General features: G+C 51.5%; 1 protein-coding gene across 3 annotated transcripts in view; it reads left to right on the top strand.

Moving 5' to 3' along the window:
* The window catches only part of AARS2 (alanyl-tRNA synthetase 2, mitochondrial), a 43,413-nt gene extending 26,041 nt beyond the window's left edge, over positions 1-17,372 (top strand). For 2 of the 3 annotated variants that reach the window (XM_082247762.1, XM_082247761.1), the window contains 14 exons: positions 1,699-1,810; positions 3,209-3,336; positions 4,160-4,307; positions 4,863-5,032; positions 5,574-5,687; positions 5,761-5,901; positions 8,176-8,313; positions 8,667-8,776; positions 9,820-9,928; positions 10,101-10,223; positions 10,448-10,558; positions 16,405-16,488; positions 16,965-17,075; positions 17,168-17,372. In XM_082247762.1, the coding sequence (XP_082103888.1) occupies positions 1,699-1,810; positions 3,209-3,336; positions 4,160-4,307; positions 4,863-5,032; positions 5,574-5,687; positions 5,761-5,901; positions 8,176-8,313; positions 8,667-8,776; positions 9,820-9,928; positions 10,101-10,223; positions 10,448-10,558; positions 16,405-16,488; positions 16,965-17,075; positions 17,168-17,371 (1,803 nt within the window). In that variant the 3' untranslated portion in view covers position 17,372. The remainder of the gene's footprint in view (positions 1-1,698; positions 1,811-3,208; positions 3,337-4,159; positions 4,308-4,862; positions 5,033-5,573; positions 5,688-5,760; positions 5,902-8,175; positions 8,314-8,666; positions 8,777-9,819; positions 9,929-10,100; positions 10,224-10,447; positions 10,559-16,404; positions 16,489-16,964; positions 17,076-17,167) is intronic. The other variant, XM_082247763.1, reaches the window with a different exon arrangement.
* The last annotated feature ends 4,561 nt before the right edge of the window (positions 17,373-21,933 follow it).

Genomic DNA, 21,933 nt, shown 5'->3' with positions numbered 1-21,933 from the left:
CCTGGTACCCAGCCCCTCAGTACCCAGTCTCCTGGTACCCAGCCTCCTAGTACCCAGCCCATCAGTACCCAGCCCCTCTGCAGCCATCCTCCTGGTACCCAACCCTTCAGTACCCAGCCCCTTAGTACTCAGTCTCCTGGTACCCAGCCCTTCTGTCCTCAGCCTCCTAGTACCCAGCCCCTCAGTACCCAGTGTCCTGGTACCCAGCCCCTCTGCACCCAGCCTCCTGGTACTCAGCCCCTCAGTACCCAGTCTCCTGGTACCCAGCCCCTCTGCACCCAGCCTCCTAGTACCCAGCCCCTCAGCACCCAGCCTCCTAGTACCCAGCCCCTCAGTACCCAGTCTCCTGGTACCCAGCCCCTCTGCACCCAGCCTCCTGGTACCCAGCCCCTCAGTACCCAGTCTCCTGGTACCCAGCCCCTCAGTACCCAGCCTCCTAGTACCCAGCCCCTCTGCAGCCATCCTCCTGGTACCCAGCCCTTCAGTACCCAGCCCCTTAGTACTCAGTCTCCTGGTACCCAGCCCCTCTGTCCTCAGCCTCCTAGTACCCAGCCCCTCAGTACCCAGTCTCCTGGTACACAGCCCCTCTGTACCCAGTCTCCTGGTACCCAGCCCCTCAGTACCCAGCCTCCTGGTACCCAGACCCTCAGTACCCAGCCCCTCTGCAGCCATCCTCCTGGTACCCAGCCCTTCAGTACCCAGCCCCTTAGTACTCAGTTTCCTAGTACCCAGCCCCTCAGTACCCAGTCTCCTGGTACCCAGCCCCTCTGTACTCAGTCTCCTGGTACCCAGCCTCTCAGTACCCAGCCACCTGGTACCCAGCCTCTCTGTACCCAGCCCCTCAGTACCCAGCCCCACAGCCTCTGCATGCGTTAAATGAAATATGGAGAATTGTATGTGTTACAGTACAGTAATCCAATTCCTTGGATTACTTTGCTTTTATTTATATTTTTCATCACTTGGGGCTCTTGGCTATATACTCACCCCATTCTCCACAGGACAGAAACTAGAGAAAGCTCCCCTTCCCTCTTAGGTTCTGTTTTCTCCTAAACAGGGAGAGGGAACCTCAGAGACTGAACATGGTAGATCTATTTGTCTACATCCTGCTTTGCAGTTAATGCCTGCTGAACGTTAGCACAACAATTATATCCAATCAGAGGAGGCCGTAGCTGCTCTTCCTGGGTGGACTGACAACTGCTCGTTATATGAAAGAGCACATCCCCAGTATGCCTTTAAATGTGCATGTTCCCCCCTGCTAGCTACTGGGTGCTACATGTTTTAGCTGTGCATTCAGTTCCCTGATTACACAGAGTGTAACAGAGTAATCAGCAGATTGCACAGGTAACTTCAGCACCCAGTGGCCAGCATGCACTTCTAAAGGGATGTTTTGGATGTGTTCTTTCATGGGAACACAAGTACAGTGCCTGACACCATCCCTAAAGGTCACAACCACACATGACAAAGAGAAGAAAAATTATTGATGGCAGGGAAATCTAATAACTGTAAAAGGTGGGTCAACATCAGTATGGATCAGGAGGAGAGGGAATAGATGAGGGGCTTTGTGCTGGAGTACCTGAGCTTCCTGATCCTTGTGAGTGGGTCATAGAGCTGCTCCTCTCTCTGCAGTGACACCCAGAGGCTGTGTGCTGAACTACTTGAGATAGCTGCTAAGTAATGGGGTGATTTGTTTTATTTCAGATTATGAGAATCCTGGATGAAAACGAGGAGGCATTTTTAACTTCCCTCCAGCGGGGGCGCCGCATCATAGAGCGCACTCTGCAGCAGGAAGGTGCCGGTACAATATTCCCTGGTAAGTGTCAGCAGCCACCCTGTGATGTCATGATACAAGGCGGATTTGAAATATATATCAGGAAATCTATATCCATGGAGCGAAGGATAGTCCTGATGGGTGCAGGAGAGTACCTGAGAGTAGAGAGGCAGCACAGGGTACCAATGGGGTAGAGAAGCAGCAGAGGGCACCAATGGGGTAGAGAGGCAGCAGAGGGCACCTACAGGGTAGAGAGGCAGCAGAGGGCACCTACAGGGTAGAGAGGCAGCAGAGGGCACCTACAGGGTAGAGAGGCAGCAGAGGGCACCATGGGGCAGAGAGGCAGCAGAGGGCACCAACGGGGTAGAGAGGCAGCAGAGGGCACGGACGGGGTAAAGAGGCAGCAGAGGGCATGGACGGGGTAAAGAGGCAGCAGAGGGCACGGACAGGGTAGAGAGGCAGCAGAGGGCACCGACGGGGTTAGAGAGGCAGCAGAGGGCACCGACGGGGTGGAGAGGCAGCAGAGGATACCGAAGGGGTAGAGAGGCAGCAGAGGGCACCGATGGGGGGGAGAGGCAGCAGAGGATAACGAAGAGGTATTTGAGAGGCAGCAGAGGGCACCGACTGGGTATAGAGGCAGCAGAGAGCACCGATGGGGTAGAGAGGCAGCAGAGGGTACCGAAGGGGTAGAGAGGCAGCAGAGGGCACCGACGCGGTAGAGAGGCTGCAGAGGGCAGCGACAGGGTAGAGAGGCAGCAGATGGCACCGATGGGGTAGAGAGGCAGCAGAGGGCACTGATGGGGGAGAGAGGCAGCAGAGGGCAGCGACAGGGTAGAGAGGCAGCAGAGGGCACCGATGGGGGAGAGAGGCAGCAGAGGGCACCGATGGGGGAGAGAGGCAGCAGAGGGCACCTACAGAGTAGAGAGGCAGCAGAGGGCACCAATGGGGAAGAGAGGCAGCAGAGGGCACAGATGGAGTGGGGAGGCAGCAGAGGGCACCGATGGGGAAGGGAGGCAGCAGAGGGCACCGACGGGGTAGGGAGGCAGCAGAGTGCACCGATAAGGGAGAGAGGCAGCAGAGGGCACCGATAAGGGAGAGAGGCAGCAGAGGGCACCGATGGGGGAGAGAGGCAGCAGAGGGCACCGACAGGGTAGAGAGGCAGCAGAGGGCACCGATGGGATAGAGAGGCAGCAGAGGGTACCGATGGGGGAGTGCAGCAGGCCAGACAACAGCAGAGCATACCAGAGGCTTCATGGAGACATAGGCTCAGCTTAGGTGTAGTGAATAAACCTGAAAGAAGAACCTGGATCCTGGGAAAGGTTTTCATTATAGGGAGTATAGCCAGGTCTACAGATACCACAAGAGGAGTAAACTTATGTAACATCACCCACATCCAGCAGAGGATTCTCTCTGATTCACGCGTTTCGTCTCTGTTTGCAGCGGATGTGGCGTGGTCACTGTTCCGTAATCTGGGCTTTCCTCTGGACCTCATTGGCTTGATACTGGAGGAGCGGGGCTCTTCCCTGGACAAGGCTGCCCTGGAGGAGCTCGCTGAGGAGGAGGAAAAGGTCAGAGGTCGTATAGGGTCTGTCATTCTATATACAATGTATATATCGTTCTATGCTTCTTTTATAATAGAAGATACATGATAAAGTTCTGTGTGCTGCTCATAGATCTATAGTGTTCTGTCTATGTTGTCTTAATTATGCTCTGGGCTAAAGATTACATGTTATGTCTTTTTAGTCGGGGAAATATTAAACTTTTCTGAACGTGTCACGTTTACTACATACAGCCAGCAGGGGATGCAGTTGAGTCAGCTTACCACCATTTTACTGTTATGTTGTGTATAGCCTGTAATCTGATCTGGTGTGCAAAAAACAGCACAATGAAAGAATGATAAAACCCCCCCTTCCTTCTCTTCAACTTATTCATGTGCAGATTGGATCATAGATATCACATGATTTGTGAAATATACGGGGACAGGCCAAAATTCAGACCAGGATGTACTTGGTGTGACCAGGTGGTACTTGGTATTTTCTACCAGCACATACTTGGTGTGGCAAGGATGTACTTGGTGTTTCCTACCAGCACATACTTGGTGTGACCAGAAGGTGCCTGGTATATTCTACCAGGATGTGCTTGGTGTGACCAGGAGGTACTTGGTATGTTCTATCAGGATGTGCTTGGTGTGACCAGGAGGTACTTGGTATGTTCTATCAGGATGTGCTTGGTGTGACCAGGAGGTACTTGGTATGATCTACCAGGATGTGCTTGGTGTGAACAGAAGCAGGATGACAAGGACGTACTAGGTGTGAGGGGTAGGTGGTATGGTAAAATAAGGCCTTGTAACCCTCTTTGTATTTTTATCCTAATTGAGATTTGTGTTCTCAGAGGAAGTTGAGGAATCAGCAGGTGGAGGGGGCTGTAGGGGGTCTGCGGCTGGATGTCCACTCACTGGCAGAACTACAGCGCAGGGGGGTCCCGGCCACTGATGACTCTCTGAAATATGCCTATACCCTGGGGGATGATGGGAAATACGGTAAGTTCAGTCTTACATCTCCAGCCTGGTCAGTGTAGTGTTGTAGGGGGAGGGTTGTGGTCAGGATGCTGGCTCTTGGGATGGGCAGAGTGTATCTAAGTAACAATGGTACCGATATTAGGTTATTGATACTGGGGTACTGATATTGGGTTATTGATACGGAGGTACTGATATTGGGTTATTGATACTGGGGTACTGATATTGGGGTATGGATACCGAGGTACTGATATTGGGTTATTAATACTGAGGTACTGATATTGCAGTATTGATACTGAGGTACTGATATTACAGTATTGATACTGAGGTACTGATATTGGGTTATTGATACTGATGTACTGATATTGGGGTATTGATACTAGGTACTGATATTGGGGTATTGATACTAGGTACTGATATTGGGGTATTGATACTAGGTACTGATATTACAGTATTGATACTGAGGTACTGATATTACAGTATTGATACTGAGGTACTGATATTGGGGTATTGATAGAGGTATTGATATGTTCTGTGACTTGATACATTTAGAAAGTGACCAGTGCTCTCTATCTGCAGTGTTCAGTCCCTGCCCGGCCACCATCCTAATGCTGTACAAGGACCAGTCATTACACAGTGCGGTCAGCAAAGGTCAGCGCTGTGGGGTCATCTTGGACCGGACCTGTTATTATGCTGAGCAGGGGGGACAGAGCTCAGATCTGGGATACTTTGTGTGTGAGGGTGAACAGGTAAGGGCTTCCCTACAACAGGTAACATGGATCAGTCCTGTCTATATTACATGGAGAACTAATGCAAAGGGATAGCAGAGGGCCACCAACAGCCCCTCCCTAGCAACAGCCCCTTCCTCAAGGGCGAACAACCCCTCCCCCAGAGCAGCTGCAGGTTACAGCTAAGTAGCCCTCCCTGTATTAATCACCTCTTCTCTATATATAGCTCTTATAGTAAAGAAGCTCTCCCTTTACTGATCGCCACTCCCCCAAGCACATCTTTTACCGTAAAGATGTCCTCCTTGTACTGATCGCCTCTCCTCCATATATATATATATAAAACACTTTCAGAAAATAAGTCTTCCCTTTACTAATCACTGCTCCTCTATACACAGCCCTTACAGTAAAGAATCCCTCCTTGTACTGATCACCTCTCCTCTATACATAGCTCTTACAGTAAAGAATCCCTCATGGTACTGATTGCCTCTCCTCCTTTAGATAGCTGTGTTAAGTCCTTAAAAATCCTTCTACTGACCATGCACCTTCTCTGTGCTCCACACAGGACGTCCTGTTTCCAGTGGAGTCCCTGCACCTGGCTGGAGGGTATGTCCTACACGAAGTCATGGCCACGGAACCCCTGAAGGTTGGAGATCGTGTGGTGCTGTTCCTGGATGAGGTATCTGTGGGAAGTCCTGGGGTTGTCCTCAGCTGCTGGGCTGTGATCTCACCATCCTCCCGTCTCCTCACAGGCCCAGCGCACCGCGTGTATGGAGAAGCACACTGCCACTCATCTGCTAAACTTTGCCCTGCGCCAGGTTCTGGGGGAGAGTGCGGCACAGCGCGGGTCACATGTCACTGCCGAGCGACTGCGGTTTGATGTCAACGTCACGGTAAGGAGCAGGATATCACGGGGGGGGGGGGGGTAGAAAAACTGCAAATATGTTAATTGAAGAGAGCAGATCTCTGGGGTATATTGCATGGCTCTGAGTAGGATGGACACTAAAGGAATAGTTGTTCCTCCCCCCAATTCACACCCCCGAGCAGCAAGAGAAGGCCAACTTCTCATTCTAGAGAGATCCTCCTCTACTAAGTGTTTCTCCCACTACTTCCCAGTTAGAGTGGACTCTTTCCTGGTTAGTGGTAGAATTGGTGGACTCCATCTCCCCCCTGGTTAGTGGTAGGATTGGTGGACTCCATCTCCCCCCTGGTTAGTGGTAGGATTGGTGGACTCCATCTCCTCCCTGGTTAGTAGTAGGATTGGTTGACTACTCCCTGGGTAGTTGTAGGATTGGTGGACTCTCTACTCCCTAGTTAGTGATAGGATTGGTGGACTCTATCTACTCCCTGGTTAGTGGTAGGATTGGTGGACTCTATCTACTCCCTAGTTAGTGATAGGATTGGTGGACTCTATCTACTCCCTGGTTAGTGGTAGGATTGGTGGACTCCATCTACTCCCTGGTTAGTGGTAGGATTGGTGGACTACTCCCTGGGTAGTTGTAGGATTGGTGGACTACTCCCTGGGTAGTTGTAGGATTGGTGGACTCTCTACTCCCTGGTTAGTGGTAGGATTGGTGGAATCTATCTACTCCCTGGTTAGTGGTAGGATTGGTGGACTACTCCCTGGGTAGTTGTAGGATTGGTGGACTCTCTACTCCCTGGTTAGTGGTAGGATTGGTGGACTCTCTACTCCCTGGTTAGTGGTAGGATTGGTGGACTCTCTACTCCCTAGTTAGTGATAGGATTGGTGGACTCTATCTACTCCCTGGTTAGTGGTAGGCTTGGTGGACTACTCCCTAGGTAGTTGTAGGATTGGTGGACTCTATCAACTCCCTGGTTAGTGGTAGGATTGGTGGACTCTATCTACTCCCTGGTTAGTGGTAGGATTGGTGGACTCTATCTACTCCCTGGTTAGTGGTAGGATTGGTGGACTCCCTCTCCTCCCTGGTTAGTGGTAGGATTGATGGACTCTATCCCCTCCCTGGTAGTGGTAGGATTGGTGGACTACTCCCTGGGTAGTTGTAGGATTGGTGGACTCTCTACTCCCTAGTTAGTGATAGGATTGGTGGACTCTCTACTCCCTAGTTAGTGATAGGATTGGTGGACTCTATCTACTCCCTGGTTAGTGGTAGGATTGGTGGACTCCATCTACTCCCTGGTTAGTGGTAGGATTGGTGGAATCTATCTACTCCCTGGTTAGTGGTAGGATTGGTGGACTCCATCTACTCCCTGGTTAGTGGTAGGATTGGTGGAATCTATCTACTCCCTGGTTAGTGGTAGGATTGGTGGACTCTCTACTCCCTAGTTAGTGATAGGATTGGTGGACTCTATCTACTCCCTGGTTAGTGGTAGGCTTGGTGGACTACTCCCTAGGTAGTTGTAGGATTAGTGGACTCTCTACTCTCTGGTTAGTGGTAGGATTGGTGGACTCTATCTACTCCCTGGTTAGTGGTAGGATTGGTGGACTCTATCTACTCCCTGGTTAGTGGTAGGATTGGTGGACTCCATCTCCTCCCTGGTTAGTGGTAGGATTGGTGGACTCTATCCCCTCCCTGGTTAGTGGTAGGATTGGTGGACTCCATATCCTCCCTGGTTAGTGGTAGGATTGGTGGACTCCATCTCCTCCCTGGTTAGTGGTAGGATTGGTGGACTCTATCTACTCCCTGGTTAGTGGTAGGATTGGTGGACTCTATCCCCTCCCTGGTTAGTGGTAGGATTGGTGGAATCCATCTTCCCCCTATTTAGTGGTAGGATTGGTGGACTCCATCTCCCCCCTGGTTAGTGGCAGGATTGTTGGACTCCATATCCTCCTTGGTTAGTGGTAGGATTGGTGGACTACTCCCTGGGTAGTTGTAGGATTGGTGGACTCTATCCCCTCCCTGATTAGTGGTAGGCTCAGAGAGCCACTACCAGGAGGTCTCTGGGAATAACGCCTCTCTGTTGGTATTTTCAGAAAGCCCCTCCCAGGAGGTCTCGAATGACCCCTCTCTGTTGGTATTCTGAGATAGACCCTCCCAGGAAGTCTCTGGAAATAGCGCCTCTCTGTTGGTATTTTTTTCAGAAAGCCCCTCCTAGGAGGTCTCGGGGAATGTCACCCTTCTGAGGAATTTTATGCTGACCGATTTTTTGTCTCTCCTATATTATCTCATGCAGTCTGTATATTTTAGGGGCCGGTGAGGAGTCAGCAGCTGCAGGACGTTGAGAAGAAGCTCCAAGACTTGATTGGGCAGAATCAGAAAGTTTATACTGCAGAGATCCCACTCACAGACGCCAAAAATATCCCGGGTCTTCGCAGTGTGGACGAGGTATGTAACTTATATTACAACACCCTGAACGCATGTAATCCACCCAAGGAGGGAACTCACCAGTTCCTTCACTACTGAGAGTCAGAGCAGTAACTCCTCCCACTTCTCCAGAGCAGCAACTCCTCCCCTTCAGAGCATTAACCCCCGCTTCCAGAGCAGTGACTCCTCCCCTCTCTAGAGCAATAACTCCTTGCCCTTGAGAACAACGACTCCTCCCTTAATAGCAGTGTCTCCTACCCCTTCAGAGAAATGCCTTCTCCCTTTCCAGAGCAATGACTCCCTCCACCCAGGATAACATTGGCATGGCCTGGTATTGCTCCTTCCCTGGTCTCCTCATTTCTCTCCTCCCCCAGGTGTACCCGGATCCGGTACGTGTGGTCTCAGTGGGCGTTCCGGTTCCAGAGATGTTGAGTCCGACCTCCGGAGCCGCTCAACTGACGTCGGTGGAACTTTGCTGCGGCACGTAAGAGAAGAGTTTGTCCTTGCTTGATTTATCTCTTAGGTTCCTCCTGAGGTTCTCCTGGATCCCACTTTAATTCCTTCTGAGATTCTCCTGGACCCTCTTCCCCTACCCAGTTCCTCCTGAGGTTCTTCTGAATACCCCTGCCCCTGGCTCCTCCTGAGACTTTCTGGATTCTCTACCTCCCAGATTTCCCCTGAGATTCTCCTGGATGACCTTTTAAGTCCTTCTAAGATTCTGCTAGATTCCCCAACATGCTCCACCCCCCCTTTTTTTCTGATTCCTCCTAAGGTGTCCTGGCCCCCTTCCCACCCAATTCCTCCTGAGATTTTCTGGATTCTCTCTTTATATCCTGATTCTTCCTGAGATTTTTATATGTCCCCCTCTCAGTTCCTTAATATCCTCTTGGATTCTTCAGCCCCTCCCTCCCAAACTCTCCCTCCTGGAACCCCTCTATTCCCCCCCCCCTAGATTATCCTGGATCCTCCCTTGATTTCTTCTGAGATTCTCTGGGATCCCTTTCCTGGTTCCTCCTGAGCTGCACTGGATTCCCCCAATCTCCTGAGACTCTTCTGTCCCCCCCATCCCACCGATTCTTCCGGAGGTTTCCTGCCCCCCCCCCCCCCCCCAATCCCTCCAATTCTCATGACCACCCATGATTCCTCTTGAGATTTTGTGGATATTCCCCTGTAATCCCTTGAACCTCCTGATTCCTCATGAGAATTCCCGGATTCCCCCCCCCCCCCCCCACTCACACAGCTCTCAGTTACTACTGTGGTTCTCCCCAATTCCTTCTGAAGTTTTCTCGATTCCCTACGTAAACCCCTTAAACCTCCTAGTTCCTTCTGAGAATTCCTGGTCCCCCCCCCCCCCCTTGTAATTCCTACAGAGATTTCCCTGGATCCCCCTCTGATTCTTCCTGAATTGTTCTGGATTCCCTCTGATTTCTCCTAATATTCCTCTGTAAACCCCTTTGAACCTCCTGAGAACTCCTGGTTTCCCCCTCCATCTCGAAGTTCCTCCTGACATTTTCTGTTTATATACAGACACCTTCAGAAGACGGGAGCCATTGAGGACTTGGTGGTCATCTCCGAAAAACCTCTGGTGAAAGGGATTGTCCGCCTTATTGCTGTTACCGGAGAAGAAGCCAGAGAGGTCAGATATCTGAGGCCACCCCAGCACACATTCATCCAATCTTCTGCATGATACAATTTATTTATAATTCATTTAATTATTGATGATGAAATGTACCATCACTTCCATCCTGTATAATAAAAATAAGACCTCCCACGGTCCTCTTCATCCTTTGGTATGGTCTTCTCTCCAGGCCCGGGAGACGGGAAAGGCTCTGCACAGGGAAGTGGAATCCATCGCCGAGCGGATAAAGATGACCACCCATTCTCTGAACGATGCTCAGAGGTTGTCCAAGGAGGTCGGACTTTTGACAGATGTGAGTGGATATCGGGGTGTCAGGATTCACACGGGGGCATTAGGAAACGAGTGATGCTCTCCTACAGAAGGAGAGAGGTGCGAAGTGGACCAGATAAAAGGGCTACTGATAGAAAAAAAAACGATGGACACCAAAATAAATATAAGGAATTTTACATCAGTGGGGGGGGGGGGGAGCTCCAACAAAGCCGGCATAACCGTGTCATTGTTCATTTTACATTGCAGAGTGTGGACAGCGCCCCCATGCCTCAGTGGCAGAGGAAGGAACTACAGGCGTCTCTCAAGGGTTTGCAACGATCAGCCAACACAGCTGTTCGGAAGGCTATAGGTAGAAAGGTAAAGCAGGGGCGGGGCTATTCTACACATGGGGTGTAGAAAGACAGGTAAAGGAGAGGCGGGGCTAACTTACACTTTGGGGATTGGGAGCCAAGTAAAGGCGGGCGGGGCTATCTTACAAATGGGGGATAGGGACACAGGTAAAGGAGGGGCGGGGCTATCTTACACATGGAAAATAGGGAGCCAAGTAAAGGAGTGGTGGGGCTATCTTACACATGGGGGATAGGGAGACAGGTAATAAAGGAGGGGTGGGGCTATCTTACACATGGGGGATAGGGAGACAGGTAAAGGTGAGGCGGGGCTAACTTACACTTTGGGGATTGGGAGGCAAGTAAAGGCGGGGCGGGGCTATCTTACACATAGGGGATAGGGACACAGGTAAAGGAGGGGTGGGGCTATCTTACACATGGAAAATAGGGAGCCAAGTGAAGGAGGGGTGGGGCTATCTTACACATGGGGGATAGGGAGACAGGTAACAAAGAGGTGGGGCTATCTGTTATACCTGAAGGGTTTCACATGTACTGTCACTTTAAGGCTGGCTCCACCCAGGAGTGATGACAAGGGTCAAGGGGCAGAGTGGCCATCTTTAGACACATGTAGAGATGTATTGATATGCAGAGCTGTCCTGTAATGCTGTACAGTGAGTCCTGAATAAACAACCGTTGTTCCAGACCAGAGTCCTGTGTCTCTCACAACACGGAGAATATAACAGTGGCGACGAGGATGGGATTTACAAGGTTACTATCCGTGTGAGAAAGGAAAGGAAGAAAAAAAAACTCTGGATTGTCAGGAATACAAACACCCACAGAGCCCAGCAGGAAAATGTCATTGATCGGGACATTAAGTGAATTTGATGGCGAACAGACAACGTGGATTTCTTGGATTGAAAGATTAGAACAATATTTCTGTGCAAATGCCATCCCAGGCGACAGGCAAGTAGCAGTGTTTCTGACAGTGGTTGGTGCTAGGACATATGACACTCTTAGGGATCTCCTTTTCCCTGAAAAACCAGCAACTAAGACTTTGGCAGAGCTCCTGACACTGTTAGGGAATCACTTCCAGCCTAAACCACTAGAGATTGCAGAGAGATTCCGGTTCTATCAGCGGCAGCAGCAGCCGGGTGAAGATATTAAGGCTTATGTGCTCGCCCTTCGCAGACTAGCCTCAACCTGTTCTTTTGGGGAGTATTTACCAACTGCACTGAGGGATAAGTTTGTCATGGGACTGAATAGTGAGTCTAGCCAAAAGAGACTGTTAACAGAGAAAGACCTTACCCTTACAAAGGCAATTGAGATAGCTTCAGTGATGGAAATGGCTGTGAAAGATACAGAAGCTTTGAACCCCCAGAGCAGAAGGGAAGAGGTTAAAGAGGAAGTTTTCAGAACAGCAGTCAAGCAAACTGCAGCTAACTGTAAATATAGAACCTCACCAACCAGGACGTCAGCTTGCTACCGTTGTGGGAATACAGACCATGATCACAAAGTCTGCCGGTTTAAGGATCAGCTCTGTCATAATTGTGGAAAGGCAGGCCATCTGAAACGAGTCTGCCGTAGTAAGAAGGTGCGAAATAAACAACCTCTGAACCCCAGGACAAAGGCATATATGGTGGGAAGATATACATCGTCATCTGAATCAGAGGATGAGGAAGTGCTCCACAGATTGGACATACATCATATGCATTCAGCACCCTCAGCAATGACTGTAGAGGTAACCGTGGAAGGAAAGAAACTCAAGATGGATGTAGACACAGGAGCAGCAGTTTCAGTTATCACCCAGAAACAATGGAGAAAACTTCTGATCCGAACAACTGTCCGTCCAACACCAATCAAACTGCAGACATATTCAAAGCAGATACTCCACCCACTGGGGTACGTGAAAGTACAGGTATCCTACAAGGGTCAGACAAAGAGAATGCCATTATATATCCTAGAACATGGGGGACCCCCTCTTTTTGGGAGAGACTGGATTGCTCACTTTGGCATGCCAGACATCGCCATTAACCCCTGCAACACCGTGACCATCCCATCAGGGGATGAAGAGGGATGGGTGAAGTCCCTGAAACAGCGATTCCCGCAAGTCTTTGATAACCATTTGGGAAAAATAAAGCATGACTGTGTGAGACTCAGGCTGAAACCCAATGCCCAGCCTAGGTTCTTCAAAGCTCGGACGGTACCTTTCGCACTCCGAGCAGGTGTGGAAGCTGAACTAAGCCGGCTGGAGGAACAAGGTGTCATCTCAAAGGTAGAGCACAGCGAGTGGGCATCACCAGTTGTACCAGTAAAGAAAGCGAATGGGGACTTACGCATTTGTGGCGATTTCCGCATGGCACTAAATTCTCAACTGGAGATAGACCAGTATCCCCTACCCAGAGTAGATGACATTTTTGCCTCTCTTGCAGGAGGTCAAAAGTTCACCAAGCTTGATCTCAGGCAAGCTTATTTACAGTTTGAGGTCCACCCTTCGTCCCGCAAGTTTCTAACAATCAACACTCACAAGGGACTGTATGAATACAATCGGATGGTGTTTGGGGTAGCCTCCGCCCCAGCCATTTGGCAACGCAAAATGGATGAGATTTTGGCGGACATTCCTTTCACACAGTGCCTGTTAGATGACATGCTCATCACGGGCCTGACGGACCAGGAACACAAGCGTAACGTGGAGCTTGTGTTGGCCAGACTCCAAGAGCAGGGTCTAAAAGTGAACTTAGCGAAATGCCAATTCATGGTACCTAAATTGGAGTTTTGTGGCCACCTTGTGGATGCAGAGGGTATACACACCACGGAAGCCAAAGTTGATGCTTTAGTAAAAGCTCCAGCCCCGACCAACGTCCAGCAGCTGCGATCATACCTGGGCTTGCTGAACTATTACCACAAATTCCTGCCGGATCTAGCACACACTTTGTTTCCATTAAACAAGCTTTTGGAGAAACACTCCAGATGGAACTGGTCGGCTGCATGCCAACGTGCTTTTGAAGTTTCTAAGCGAAAGCTGTTGGCGTCACGCATGCTCGTGCACTATGACCTCCAAAGGCCTCTCACCTTGGCTTGTGATGCCTCACCCTATGGTCTAGGGGCTGTACTATCTCACGTTTTACCAGATGGGTCAGAGAAACCTGTGGCATTCGCCTCCAGGTCCTTGACAAAAGCAGAAAGCAATTACTCTCACATTGACAAAGAGGCTCTGGCGCTCATATGGGCAATTAAGAAGTTTCATCTTTACCTGTATGGTAGGGAATTCACCATACTGACTGATCATAAACCACTCCTTCAGATCTTTAGCCCTGACAAAGGCATCTCCCAGACGACTGCAGCCCGTCTTCAACGCTATGCCCTATTCTTGGGAGCATATAGCTACAAAATCCAGTATCGCAGCCATGATGCCAACGCTAATGCAGACGCCATGTCCCGTCTGACAAGGACATTAACAGACTCTTCTCCACCTGTCAAGAGTTGTCGTTACACTAGCCTGTCCTTTCTGTCTTCCGGGGAAGTAGCAGCCCATACAGCCAAGGATACCTTCCTTAAGACAATACTCTCCTGGGTACGGTACGGTTGGCCTGCAACTGTCACACAGGATTATGAGCCTTACTTCCGTAGGCGTCTGGAATTAACTGTGTCTGGCAACTGTGTTTTATGGGGAGACCGAGTGATCGTTCCACAGACCCTCCGGAGACACATTCTGGAATTGCTACATACTGGTCATCCCGGGGGCACACGTATGAAACAAAAGGCCCGAGGCTATGTGTGGTGGCCAAACCTCGACTCCGATATCACGACATATGTGAATGCGTGTGCTGGATGTGCACAAACTGCGAGAGACCCTCCTCGAGGGTGCGTCCAGCCCTGGACTTGGCCCACGGTTCCCTGGTTTCGCCTACACTTGGACTTTGCAGGCCCGATCAGAGGACACACCTTTTTGATCATTATTGATGCCCATTCAAAGTGGCCTGAGGTCGTTCCTGTTACTCAGCCAACGACTAAGGCGACGATTTCCATACTGTTACATCTCGCTGCTACGTTTGGATACCCCAGAGAAATTGTCACAGACAACGGTGCACAATTCACAAGCCAGGAGTTTCAGGGTTTCCTGACTGCCCACAACATCAAACACAAGTTGACCGCACCTTACCACCCGGCTACAAATGGTCAAGCAGAAAGGTTTGTACAGACCTTCAAACGCTATTTCAAAGCTACTGTGGCTACAAGTAAACAACAGTCCCTGTCACCCCAGCAGCTGGACTCCTTCCTTTCTGCTTACAGAACCACACCACATGCAACCACTGGGAAAACTCCAGCTGAACTTCTTTTGGGTCGGCAGCCATGGACTGTTTTGGATATGCTCCGCCCTCAAACGGTCCAGGAACATGTACGGCAGTCCCAAGACAAGAGGGTCGAACACGACGAGATTCCCCGGTTTACAGCCCAGCAAAAGGTATGGGCCCGATCTTATGGCGCTTCCAACACTCGTTGGCTTCCTGCTATCGTCGCAGAGACTTTGGGACCCAAAATGTATCGGGTCTGCCTGGAAGATGGTTCCATTTGCAGAAGGCATGCGGACCAATTGCGTTCTCGTTCTCAGCTGCCCGAATCCCTGACATCGGCTGCACCTCCAGTGTCTCAAGGATCTGCTCCTACCGGATCAGGAGGCATTGAGACTGATGCTTGGGGAGACTCTGAACTTTTGAACTCAGCTCCAACAGAGCCCTCCAGCCCTGGTCCAGAGGTCTGCTCACCCTCTGAGCTAGGGAATCCCCTCTTGGCCCCGCCGGTGTCCATTCCGGCCAGCCCTGCTTCCTCCAGCCCCGAGTCGCTGGGTGCCCGTCCTCAACGACACTGTCGCCCTCCTGACCGGTTTCAAATGCAAGACCGGTTACGAGACTTTCGACGGGCCCGCCGAAAGTGATCCGCTGCCATTTTCCCCCCGGAGCTTCCCTGGAAGTTGTTCTCACATCCGGACGTGGAAGAAACCATGTAAATCTCCTGAGTTGGAGGACTGTATTGGACAATTATGAGTTACTGTTTTATGCCTGTTCTCGTTTTGTTGTTTTTTTTTTTGTTTTTTGTTTTTTTTTTTAGGTATGGATGGAAGGTGTTATACCTGAAGGGTTTCACATGTACTGTCACTTTAAGGCTGGCTCCACCCAGGAGTGATGACAAGGGTCAAGGGGCAGAGTGGCCATCTTTAGACACATGTAGAGATGTATTGATATGCAGAGCTGTCCTGTAATGCTGTACAGTGAGTCCTGAATAAACAACCGTTGTTCCAGACCAGAGTCCTGTGTCTCTCACAACACGGAGAATATAACACTATCTTACACCTGCGGGAATAGGGAGACAGGTTAAGGAGGGATGGGGCTATCTTACACATGCGGGAATAGGGAGACAGGTAAAGGAGGGGTGGGGCTATCTTACACATGGGGGATAGGTTGGGGCTATCTTACACATGCGGGATAGGGAGACAGGTTAAGGAGGGGTGGGGCTATCTTACACATGGGGGATAGGGATACAGGTAAAGGAGGGGTGGGGCTATCTTACACATGGGGGATAGGGATACAGGTAAAGGAGGGGTGGGGCTATCTTACACATGTGGGATAGGTTGGGGCTATCTTACACATGGGGGATAGGGAGACAGGTGAAGAGGGGTGGGACTATTTTACACATGGGGATAGGGAGACAGGTGAAGAGGGGCGGGGCTATTTTACACATTGGGGATAGGCACAGGGGGAAATATATTTTTTACTGTGTGGCTGGATGACTTCACAGCTCTTCATTGGGGGGAATAGACTTCAGTCCTGGGAGATCTCCTGCCACCAATCAGATTCTAATGCTCCTTTTCCCCTCCCCCAGGCTGCAGAGAGAGTCCCGAGTCTGCTAGAAAGGCACGGCCAGTGTCCCGTCATCGTGGACTCTGTGGAGGAGGAATCTCTTCCGGTGAGATATCACAATTTCCTCTCCTGGTATAGAGGATCTCCTCCTTCAGATCACTTCACTCCTTCCTCTGCCTCCCTGGAACTCTCCTCCCTCTGCCTCCCTGGAACTCTCCTCCCTCTGCCTCCCTGGAACTCCTCCTCCCTCCGCTTCCCTGGAACTCCTCCTCCCTCTGCCTCCCTGGAACTCCTCCCTCCTCTTCTCTGGAACTCCCCCTCCCTCCTCTTCTCTGGAACTCCTCCTCCCTCTGCCTCCCTGGAACTCCTCCTCCCTCCTCTTCCCTGGAACCCCTCCTCTGTGCTCCTCAGGCACGCTTCCATCCAGTCTCAGGAGAGCCGTCTGATGATAGTGAGGTGAAAGAGCACGGAAAGGACAATAGAGTGTCAGTGAATGGTCTGGGAGTGAAGTCATCAGAGGCTGGAGAACCTCCTGTAAGGTCTATTCCCATTATTAATGGTGGTGTGTGGTGCCCCCTGCAGGTTCTGATGAAGACGGTCTTCCTGCTGTGTGAGCGGTGCCCGGGCTCGGCGGTGATGCTGTTCAGCAGGCAGAGCTCCGGGAAGGTGCTGTGTGCATGTCAGGTGCCCAAGGTGAGGGGAGGGTTTTTTTTTTTATTTTTTATGTCTGATTCATGTGTATTTCAGAATTCCACTCATGCGACTTCTCTCCTCCTCCTTCTCAGGGCCCCTCCCCTGTTCTGTCTGCCCTGGATTGGGCGGTGGCGGTCTCCTCTGCAATGGGCGGTAAGGCTGGTGGTTCGGAGGGTTCTGCCAATGGAAATGGAAGCTGTGAGAACCTGGATGGTGTTCTGGAGGCGGCAGTGAAATTCGCACAGACAAAACTCAGCAACACCGGACATGACACCCGGTGGGCGGGAGAGCACTGACCCCCCCTGGTGTTCAACTGGTGAAACTATGTGGAATCCAAGAGGCTCATGTGACAGATGTGGACATCACATGGGGAGATCATACATGTTTCTGGATGTTGCACATGGGGTTATAGGGAGGAGTCATGTCCCTGAACACCTCAACCGGGTATAGTGCCGCCATATTGGGGGCCCAATTTATATCCAGCCAATCAGTACACGAGGAGCCTTACACGGGGTGATCACAGTGCATTGTGGGTGGACAAAGACAGAGGCTGGCCTTCCACTCTGGGCCCTCCATTGGATTTCAGATTTACATTATGGCTGTTGGGTGTGACTTTCACATTGATAATGTGCTTTGCTGTTCCATATTTCACATGGCTGTATTTCCTATCCAGATATATATTTTCTGTATATATAACAAGGACAGCCGACCGCACTGCTGAGGATTAGTGAAGCTAAGAGAACCTGTCCATGGGTGAAGTGTAAGAGGAGGGCCCTGATCTGCACTAGGGGCCCCTCTCCTGTCCACCAGTGACTAGATCCCAGTGATTTGATAGGATGCCATCTGGGTAATATTGATTGAGCTGACACCATAGCTGCCCCTTTGTGACTTTGTGTCTTCTTTCAGTGTCCCGTTAGCAGCAGGTGGAATCATTGGCTGTAGATGGTTCCCCCCCGGCTGGTACGCTGTATCTCTCTGGGGGCCCCAACTGTTCTGATGACGCTGCCGTGGGTTACCATCAGATTCTCTCTGTCTAGGAAAACTAAATCTGTATTTATTTCTTCTTCTTTGAGGGACACAATAATTCATAGACTGGCAGGTTATACTGCCGCCTACAGGAAGAATGGGACACTGGCAAACAAAAACTGTGGGCCCCGTATAGCCCCTCCTACTCCCAGTATGCCTTAGTTTTGTGGTAGTGTCCTGGGTGAGGGACGCCTTTTCTCTGTGTATTTTTATAATAAAAGATGAATTTCGGGATAAAGTTTGACCGTGTTCTGACATTCTGTACAGGTGGAAATCTCTGGAGGACTGTCATGGGGGAACAGAAAAGGGTCCTTACCGAACCATAAGGTGCAAGGAGCACAATTGTCTACAATGTCTGTGTATTACCAGTTTTAACAGTGGGAGACTCTGCCTCTCCTGGTGCCATCCCCTGCTCTTGAGCAAGCCTCACCTCACTCAGGAATGTCCCCTCTACCTGAGAAGATCGCCAGCACAATCAATACCTTCCCCTCCTCCTGAGGAGGCTCCACCATACCCGACACCGTCCCCTCTGCCTGCGGAGGCTCCATCTCACCCGATACCTTTCCCTCCACCTGAGGAGGCTCCATCTCACCCGATACTGTCCCCTCCACCTGAGGAGACCACGCCTCACCTGATACTGTCCCCCCTGCCTGAGGAGGCCCCATCTCACCCGATACCATCCCCTCTGCCTGAGGAGGCCCCATCTCACCTGATACCGTCCCCTCTGCCTGCGGAGGCTCCATCTCACCCGATACCATCCCCTCTGCCTGAGGAGGCCCCATCTCACCCGATTACCGTCCCCTCTGCCTGAGGAGGCCCCATCTTACCCGATACTGTCCCCCCTGCCTGAGGAGGCCCCATCTTACCCGATACCATCCCCTCTGCCTGAGGAGGCCCCATCTCACCCGATACCGTCCCCTCTGCCTGAGGAGGCCCAATCTCACCCAATACTGTCCCCCCTGCCTGAGGAGGCCCCATCTTACCCGATACCATCCCCTCTGCCTGAGGAGGCCCCATCTCACCTGATACCGTCCCCTCTGCCTGAGGAGGCCCCATCTCACCTGATACCGTCCCCTCTGCCTGCGGAGGCTCCATCTCACCCGATACCATCCCCTCTGCCTGAGGAGGCCCCATCTCACCCGATTACCGTCCCCTCTGCCTGAGGAGGCCCCATCTTACCCGATACTGTCCCCCCTGCCAGAGGAGGCCCCATCTCACCCGATACCATCACCTCTGCCTGAGGAGACCCCATCTCACCCGATACCGTCCCCTCTGCCTGAGGAGGCCCAATCTCACCCAATACTGTCCCCCCTGCCTGAGGAGGCCTCATCTCACCCAATACTGTCCCCCCTGCCTGAGGAGGCCCCATCTCACCCGATACCGTCCCCTCCACCTGAGGAGACCACACCTCACCCGATGCCTTCCCCCTCTGCTTAAGGGAAACTTCACCTCACCCGATAATGTCCCCTCTGCCTTAGCAGACCCTACTTCACCAAACACCGTCCCCTCTGCCTGAGCAGACCCTACCTCACCCTATACCGTCCCCTGAGGAGACCTTAGTTTACCAAACACTGTCCCCTCCGCCTGAGACCTCACCCAACACCTTCCCCTCCCCCCGAGGAGACCCCACTTCACCCAATACTGCCCCCTTCACCTGAGGAGACCCCACCTCACCCAACACCATTCTCTCTGCCTGAGGATAAAACACCTCACCCAATGCCATGCCCTCTGCCTGAGGAGACCCCACCACATCCTATGCTGTCCGTTCTGCCTGAGGAGACCCCACCTCCCCCGATATTGTCCCTTCCACCTGAGGATTCCCCACCTTCCCCGATGTTTTCCCTTACGCCTGAGACCCCATCTCCCCCAATGCTGTCCCCTCCACCTGAGACCACACCTCACCCAATACCATCTCCTTCACCCAATACCCCCCCCCTGCCTGAGGAGACCCCCACCTCACCCAATACTGTCCCCCCTGCCTGAGGAGACCCCACCTCACCTGATGCAATCCCCCCAGCCTGAGGAGATCCCACCTCACCCAATGCCGTCCCCTCCACCTGAGAAGACCCCATCTCACCCAATATCACCTGAGGAGACCCTACCTCATCTGACACCGTCCTCCCTGCCTGAGCAGACCTCACCTCACCTGATGCCGTCCCCTCAACCTGAGGATACTCCACCTCACCTGATACTGTCCCCTTCACCTGAGGAGACTACACCTCACCCAATACCGCCCCCTCAGCCTGAGGAGACCCCACCTCGCCCGACACGGTCCCCTCTGCCTGAGGAGACCCCCCACCTCGCTCAACGCTGTCCCCTCCACCCGAGGAGACCCCCACCCAATACCGTCCCCTCCACCTGCGGGGACCCCACCTCAATCAATACCATCACCTCCACCTTGTTTATGATATCTGGCAGACTTGGTGTTGTGAGAACTCCTATTCCAACAGTCCACAGCACAGACATCTCTTCCCTGTTCCTAACTACAGCAGACGTAGTTGTGGCTGCAACTCTGACAGACTCCTAATTCCATAGAAGGGGAAGGTACTTCACCAGAGACCTCAGGAGATTCCTGATACTCCTGCCTGCACCTACCTTCTTACTACCCATTGCAGGGTGTGATTGGATTAGGCTGTAATTTCTTCACTCACCACTAAGTGTCCTCAATTCTCCACCAGCAACCTCTGCATTCTGTGCATCTAACTTTATCTAACTAATATATAGGAAGCATGCATACATTTTATGTCATATATACATACAGTATTTAGTAAGAACATATTCTGTGGGAAATATAGGAGAGAGCAGGGAGAAGAAAGAGAGCGATATGAGAAGAGAGTGCAGAGAGAACGGAGAGAGTGCAAGGAAAGGACAGAATGCAGGGAGAGGAGAAGGAGTGCAGAGAGAGTGCAGAGAAAGGACCGAATGCAGGAAGAAAATAGTGCAGGGAGAGAAGAGAGTGCAAGGAAAGGACGGAATGCAGAGAGAAGAGAGAGTGCAAGGAAAGGACAGAATGCAGGGAGAGGACAGAATGTAGAGAGAGGAGAGAGTGCAGGGAAAGGACAGAATGTAGAGAGAGGAGAGAGTGCAAGGAAAGGACAGAATGCAGGGAGAGGAGAGAGTGCAAGGAAAGGACAGAATGCAGGGAGAGGAGAGAGTGCAAGGAAAGGACAGAATGCAGAGAGAGGAGAGAGTGCAAGGAAAGGACAGAATGTAGAGAGAGGAGAGAGTGCGAGGAAAGGACAGAATGCAGAGAGAGGAGAGAGTGCAAGGAAAGGACAGAATGCAGGGAGAGGAGAGAGTGCAAGGAAAGGACAGAATGTAGAGAGAGGAGAGAGTGCGAGGAAAGGACAGAATGCAGAGAGAGGAGAGAGTGCAAGGAAAGGACAGAATGCAGAGAGAGGAGAGAGTGCGAGGAAAGGACAGAATGCAGAGAGAGGAGAGAGTGCAAGGAAAGGACAGAATGCAGAGAGAGGAGAAAGTGGAAGGAAAGGACAGAATGTAGAGAGAGTGCAGGGAGTGAAGAGAGAGTGCAAGGAAAGGACAGAATGCAGGGAGAGAAGAGAGTGCAAGAAAAGGACAGAATGCAGGGAGAGGAGAAGGAGTGCTGAGAGAGTGCAGGGAAAGGACAGATTGCAGGAAGAAAAGAGTGCAGGGAGAGGAGAGAGCGCAAGGAAAGGACCGAATGCAGGGAGAAGAAAGAAAGCAATATGAGAAGAGAGTGCAGAAAGGGGAGAGAGTGCAAGGAAAGGACAGAATGTAGAGTGAGGAGAGGAAATGCAAGAAAAGGACAGAATGCAGGGCGAAAAGAGAGTGCGGGGAGAGGAAAGTGCAA

This window comes from Pelophylax lessonae (genome assembly GCF_965119305.1).
Source record: "Pelophylax lessonae genome assembly, chromosome: 2".
NCBI lineage: Eukaryota > Metazoa > Chordata > Amphibia > Anura > Ranidae > Pelophylax > Pelophylax lessonae.
Note: the sequence above shows the minus strand (reverse complement) of the source record. Positions and strands in the feature narration are given on the sequence as shown.